The following is a 6,691-nucleotide window of genomic DNA, read 5'->3' as shown; positions in this document are numbered from 1 at the left end:
CTCAGTCTTCCCCCTAACACAGCCTTCCCCCGTGCCAACGTTAACACGTGACACTCGGACGGTGCCCTCGTCCCGGTGTCTTGTTCCTGCCTCTACATGACAAGTCTTTCCTTTCTCTCAGTCTTCCCCCTAACACAGCCTTCCCCCGTGCCAACGTTAACACGTGACACTCGGACGGTGCCCTCGTCCCGGTGTCTTGTTCCTGCCTCTACATGACAAGTCTTTCCTTTCTTTCGGTCTTTCCTTTCTCTCAGTCTTCCCCCTAACACAGCCTTCCCTCGTGCTAACGTTAACACGTGACATTCTCCCCCTTCTCTCCCCCTCGGCAGGAGAACATCAACACGTTGTTCTACAAGTGCGTCGCGACGCTGCGTGAGGACTATCAGATCCGCATCGTTCACGCGCTGCAGACACTCTGCGCGCTCATACGCGGCGTCTACCGACGAGACCTCGCCAACTACGGCTTTGACGTCATCGATGTTCTTGTCGGATTTGACTCCGCGGAGAACCTGATGCAGGTAATGCAGGAGGGTTTCTTCTTGTTGCGCTTCGTCCTCGTCTTCCTTGGCTTCCTTCTCCTCTTCCTCCTCCTCCTCCTCTTCCCTCTCCCCTTCCTCCGCCACTGCCTGGCCGAGAGCCTCGTGCAGGTGCCTGAATGGGGTTTCTTCTTCCTCCTCTTCCTCCTTGTCCTTCTCCTGCTCCAACTCCTCCTCTTCTTCCTTTTTATCTTCCTGCTCTTACTCATCCTCTTCCTCTTCCTCCTACTTCTGCTTTTTTCTCCTCCGCGTGGCCATGAGCCTTGTGCAGGTGCATGAATGTGGTTTCCACCTCGTCCTCTCTCCTCCTCATGCTCATCCCCCTCCTCCGCCACCTCCTCCTTCCTCTTCTCCCCCACCTCCTTCCTCCCTCTTTCTCTTCCTCGGCGCTCAAAGCAGCCGCTTTCTCCTTACTACTGCTCTTTATCCATACTAATGGATATAGAATATTATACATGTATATAATACATATACCTCAGGAGGAGTATATATATATATATATATATATTATATAATATATAATATGATAATATATAATATATATAAATAGAATATTAACTAATATATACTATATATATATTATATAATATAAGTTTCTATATCCATTAGTAATGTGTGCTAATTGATCAGGTGTTATCAGGTGTTGGTTGACGTAAAGAGTGCTGGGAGCCTGGGAACCTGTTATGAGATTTGCTGGTTTGACAGTACGTTTGCCTTGCTTAGTGACAATGGTATAAGATGATGTTTGCCCCAATACATAGTGTTATTTGTTCAGCCTGTTCTATATTTAAAGCATATGCAAGCAAGGCACAGAATTTGACTGCCTATGATCCCCTGTGGATTGATCACATTCCTTTGTTTTGGTATCACATATTTTGTGACATGTATATATATGTAGATGTGTCTTTCAAGTGGCGTTCTGTCAGTGGTGGTTTGCCTAGGCTTCTCACTCGTTTCAGTAATCCCTGTAAACATATTAAAATGTGCTCTGCATCAGCTGGAAAAGTCTATCAGAGCTGGAGTGAGAGTTACACTTGAATGCGTTTTTATGTTGCAGACGCTCATAGAACGTGAACTCGTTCTGGTGACGGAGTGTCCCGTGGGGCTGAGGATTCTGTCCCTGAAGCTACTGCTCGCACTAGCCACTGTGAGTACGCTTCTGCGATCTGTCGCTATCATCCCTGCTTTACTTACTTATCCCCTTGGTCCCCCAATGGGACGGTAGCGCTATCATCGTTACCCTAGCTAAACAATGTAACGGCAGCTAGCCACTGTGAGTACGCTTATACGATCTGTTGCTATCATCGTTACCCTAGCTAAAGACGATGTAACGAAGCTAGCCACCAGTGAGTACCTTATATACCTGTCATATTATACATACCCTCGCTAAACGATGTAACGGAAGCTACCACCGTGAGTACGCTTATATGACCTGTCACTATTATCCATACCCTCGCTAAACGATGTAACGGCAGCTAGCCACCGTGAGTACGCTTATATGACCTGTCACTATTATCCATACCCTCGCTAAACGATGTAAAGCGGAAGCTAAGCCAACGCGTGAGTACGCTATTATGACCTGTCACTATTATCCATACCCTCGACTAAACGATGTAACGGAACTAGCCACCGTGAGTATCTTATATGACCTGTCACTATTATCCATACCCTCGCTAAACGATGTAACGGAAGCTAGCCACCGTGAGTACGCTTAAATACGATATGTTGCTATCATCCATACCCTCGCTAACTAATGTAACGGCAGCTAGCCACCGTGAATACGCTTATACGATCTGTAAAAGCGTGTATGTGAGCGTGTGTGCATGTGTGCGGGGCAGGCGTGAACGCATGTATTTGTGTGTAGTTATGTATTGACACATGTCGTATGTTTCAGGCAACAGATAATGTGAGCCAGAACACGATACTCGAGTATCTGATGATGAACAGCATCTTCGAATCCATCATACACGTATGTTATTGAGGTTTTTTTAAATTGCACAAGTGGTAGGAGGGTCAATCTGCGAATAACCACAGTCATTGTAGAGCTAGGCTATTAGTCAGTGTATAAAGCACTGTTGCATCAATGCTGATCCATCTTCTATGTATATATATATATATATATCATCTGCTAGTGCAAGGTTTAATAAGTGTTAGCAGTCTTGGAAATGATTCTGAAAGCCCCGCCGATCCTGATTTCAAACATTTTGATTTCTAACATATAACCTATAGTGAAACTCATAAAAATTAGCCAGTACCACTCGATGGTTACTGTTCCCATACTGGGGGGGGGGGCAGCTTCTGCCATTTCCAACACTGGCATTGGTTTATATATACTCCGACATATTTAATAGCTGATGTTATGTCGAGCTGTCTCCGTATTTGATAGTCGTCGTTATGTCGCACTTGTCTCACTCAAGTTGCTGGCGAATCCGACTGATCGACAGCATCATGGAGAGGACATCGTTCTGCTCCTCGCGATTCTAGTTAACTACAGGAAGTACGAGGTAAGCAGCGTGTGCACGGCAAACATCAAACTACAGTACTAGTGTCACGATTATCCCACTATCGGTTATCTGACATTGCGTTTTGTCTGACGTAGTTGATTCACTTGCTGCATGTGTACTGCACAGCGTTGTGCTGCGTGTACTCTTATTATACACTCGGCTTTGTCTCTGAGTGCGTCACATACTACCACTGATCTACTGCTATCTCATCTGCAAATTTGATTTGTACTTACACTGTGTTATTTAATCTGTGATTTGTTTCACCCCATCAGCGTTGCCACATTATCTGACATTTTCGATTATCTAATCAACCTATGGGTCCCGTTTGTATTAGGTAATCGAGACAACTGTATAGGGTTAAACTTTAAAGATAAACCTATTATCTAAAGCCATGTATGTCACACTACCTGACACACATCTACTGTTTTACACCTCTTCGCTGCGGGACATGCGGCAGAGGGGCGACCGTTATTGCTCACTAATGTTTACGGATATTATTGTTTTCAGTCGGCAAACCCTTACATAGTCAAGTTATCAATCCTGGACGATGAACTTGCCTTGAATGTAAGTCATGCGTGAGAGATCTCTATTAATATATATGCTATAATTCAGCACCATGTAACTAAAAAATAATAATATATGCAGTATAGTAAACTACAGTGGTCTCCACTTTATCAGGTCCCTAATAGATGTCGGTGTTGCTTAAATATTGTCTGTATTTGAAATACAAGTTGTCTGCACGTTGTTATGTATTCACTGCTTAATCGGGAGATTTTCGTGGTTCCCGAACTTTCCCGATAAAGCGGGAACCACTGTTATCTTCGTCTCAAACATACGTGTCTGTATATTGTCCTATATGCTTCATATATAATATAATTAAACTATCCGTGACCTGCAGAGTGCCTTGTCTGACTGGCTTCGGTTCTTGTTTATCCATGCGCAGGGTCTGGGACAGGTTGTATCCAACATTCTTTCCGACTTCAACAGGGAGTTTGCTATGAGGCAACCCGACCAGCAGCAACAGGGATTCTTTTCCACTATCACTAGTATGGTATGTGCATGTCAGCAGTTTCATCCGCAACGCATGATAATTTATCACGTTAATCTACTGATGATCTAATCTCATCGAGGGCCCACTCATTCCATAGGTGGGGAATTCAGAGATGGCGTGGTGTATATTATGGTAATTTTATTGGGTGGCGGTGTGAAAGGTGTGAATGGCAGGCCTGGCCCATATCTACTTGAGATTCAATTCCACCGCAGTACCAACCTATCTGTTACCTGTCTGTTCGACCAACTTATCACTCTAACAACTTAATACCAACTTATCACCCGATACCATTGTGCTGTAATCCTCGTAACAAAATGCCTAAATACACCTACTGTGAGCATACATGCAGTATGAAAACATCACGAAATGTTCTCATTAAGCGAGAAATGTGCTCCGAGGTAGAGCATTTTGAAAACTTTCTCGGAGAAAGTTTTGGCGTATAGATAAACATAAAATGTTGTTAAGCGAAGCGACCGACAACAGTACGCCTACGCTAGCACAAATAGTTACTAGAAAGAAAACACTATATTTGTTTGCTGGTTGCATAAGTTGTTATAGTGGACCTTTCGATGGGATCAGAAGGTTTTACGCACTGAACAGATGTAACAAGAGAGGTTTGGTGTAGCGCGTCTCGTGCAAGTTGCACGCAAACCAACTCATCATCTCCCTTTGAACCGAAAGGATCAAAAGTTATCACAGCAGTATTTACAGTTCAATCCTTGGGTCATATATCTGTTACTGGTGTCTAAGGTTTCGTGCAAGATGGTGATACAATTACCTTCACAAGAAAGTTATGATTGCAGGGGATTACTAGCAGGTATTTTTTTTAGCTTTGTTGTGGTGTTACGGTTGAATGGCTTAATGATTTATCCTTGTAATTTTAGGTCGGAGGTATGCTCCTTGCGGAGGAAAATGGCAATGGTGGTCAGAGCCACCTGGTGAGAGCAAATCACGGCATATTGTTGGCTCTCTATGAGGCTGTACATCTCAACAGGAACTTTGTTACGGCTTTAACGCATGTATGTATACTCCTTATATCAAAACTCTGCAGTACTTAATCTTACTGACAGCTATAAAAAAATAATATTGAAAAATAATTGCAATCCTATTACATGTGTAGCTAAAATAAAAAAGTCATTTATAGTTTAAGTATTCTGGAATTGTACATGTGACTAAATATATTTTGGAATAATGAAATCTCTGATTATTTCATTTATAACTAGATTTATATTCATCTGTAAATGTTGTGTGTAATGAAATCATTACATTATGGATACATATCATTTGCCTTTTAACAATAAATTTTTATTATTTAATTATAATTAATATTATTACTTAGTTTATCAATTTTACTGCAGTCACACACGATAATGGAAACCAGCCCACCACACTCTCCCGTGGCTCTAAACCCACCGTTAGGTATGTTCAGTTCACAGACCCACGACATGCTCAATTTTAAGGTGCATGCGTCGCCATGTGAGATTTGTCATTCACAATATTTGATTCTTTTGTTCTGCGAACTGATGTGTAATATTTTATACTTTGGTTGGTAATTCTCAACGTTGGAAGATTATTGCTGAGTCGAGCTTCACAAAACTGCTACAGGTGCATGCCTATACTTTCAGATCTGTCAGCGGAAAGCCAGTCTTCAAATTTGCTTGTTACGTTTCTGCAGTATAGCTCTATCGTGTTCCAAGATGTCAAAGGTACGTCAATTTCATATTGGATATTCGTAAAAATATCGATTATTTGAACATGCGATTGCTTTGTGCTATTTTGTCACTGATGTGAATAACGGCACCATCGTGAAATAAGGGTACAAGCTGTGATGAGAGCTGAACATATATTTAAACTGAAAACAGATCAATAATGACAGCAGATAAACGCAGCAACCCTTTAGCTTCCTTAGCTGCCTCATCAGGTCCTGTTGCTTCGTCATTATAGCACGAGGAAGATTTAAGAATAGCACAATGTATTGTCTCGTACAAAGATTGAGCATCAAGCAAACCAGCATGACCGATCTTTGAATATATGATCATCTCTCGAAGCTATGGAATCTTCAAATACGATTCCAATAATAAAAAAACAATTCCCTCGCACCCGTATCATCTATTTACTTCCTACTCCTGATGCCTCGCAACTGGGGCGCTCGCTTCAAACCGCTGTTTTCTGCGACTTTAAACATGCGGTGGCGCCACCTTTTGCAGACGAGTCGAAGCAGTGCAATGCGAAGCTGTGTCTTATTATCATGACGTGCATAGCTGAGGACCAGTACGCCAACTCCCTCATGCACGACGCCAACATGAACTTCCGGGTGCAGCTGCACAAGATGGTGAGCGAGCGAGATCTACGCTGCGTTGACGCGCAACAGCGTTAACGGAAACGTCAAAGTTTCTCCACTGCATCAAAGCGAAAATGGCCTTAACGGAAACGTCATAATTTCACAGAGCAATTGCGTACGTCGTGTGTGGAAGCGGTAGAGCGGGTAGTGTCGTGGGAAAAATCTAACGTGTGATACGATGCGTGTGTGTGAAGCAGGGGAAAAAATACACGGGGGCGGCGGGCGATTTCGCCCCCGAAATGCCAAAAAGAGCCCCCGA

The 6,691-nt window shown here is 43.0% G+C and overlaps 1 protein-coding gene across 1 annotated transcript in view; it reads left to right on the top strand.

Annotated features, from left to right (window-relative positions):
* The first annotated feature begins 435 nt into the window (after positions 1-435).
* The window catches only part of LOC106805189 (UPF0668 protein C10orf76 homolog), a 20,171-nt gene continuing 13,915 nt past the window's right edge, over positions 436-6,691 (top strand). The window contains exons 1-9 of the mRNA XM_014806687.1: positions 436-518; positions 1,594-1,683; positions 2,431-2,505; positions 3,548-3,604; positions 3,984-4,091; positions 4,976-5,110; positions 5,450-5,510; positions 5,717-5,797; positions 6,299-6,423. Coding sequence (XP_014662173.1) covers positions 513-518; positions 1,594-1,683; positions 2,431-2,505; positions 3,548-3,604; positions 3,984-4,091; positions 4,976-5,110; positions 5,450-5,510; positions 5,717-5,797; positions 6,299-6,423 — 738 coding nt within the window. The 5' untranslated portion in view covers positions 436-512. The remainder of the gene's footprint in view (positions 519-1,593; positions 1,684-2,430; positions 2,506-3,547; positions 3,605-3,983; positions 4,092-4,975; positions 5,111-5,449; positions 5,511-5,716; positions 5,798-6,298; positions 6,424-6,691) is intronic.

This window comes from Priapulus caudatus, unplaced genomic scaffold, assembly GCF_000485595.1.
Source record: "Priapulus caudatus unplaced genomic scaffold, Priapulus_caudatus-5.0.1 Scaffold104, whole genome shotgun sequence".
Lineage (NCBI taxonomy): Eukaryota > Metazoa > Priapulida > Priapulimorpha > Priapulimorphida > Priapulidae > Priapulus > Priapulus caudatus.
The sequence above is the reverse complement of the archived record's forward strand: the minus strand, read 5'-3'. Positions and strand labels throughout refer to the sequence as shown.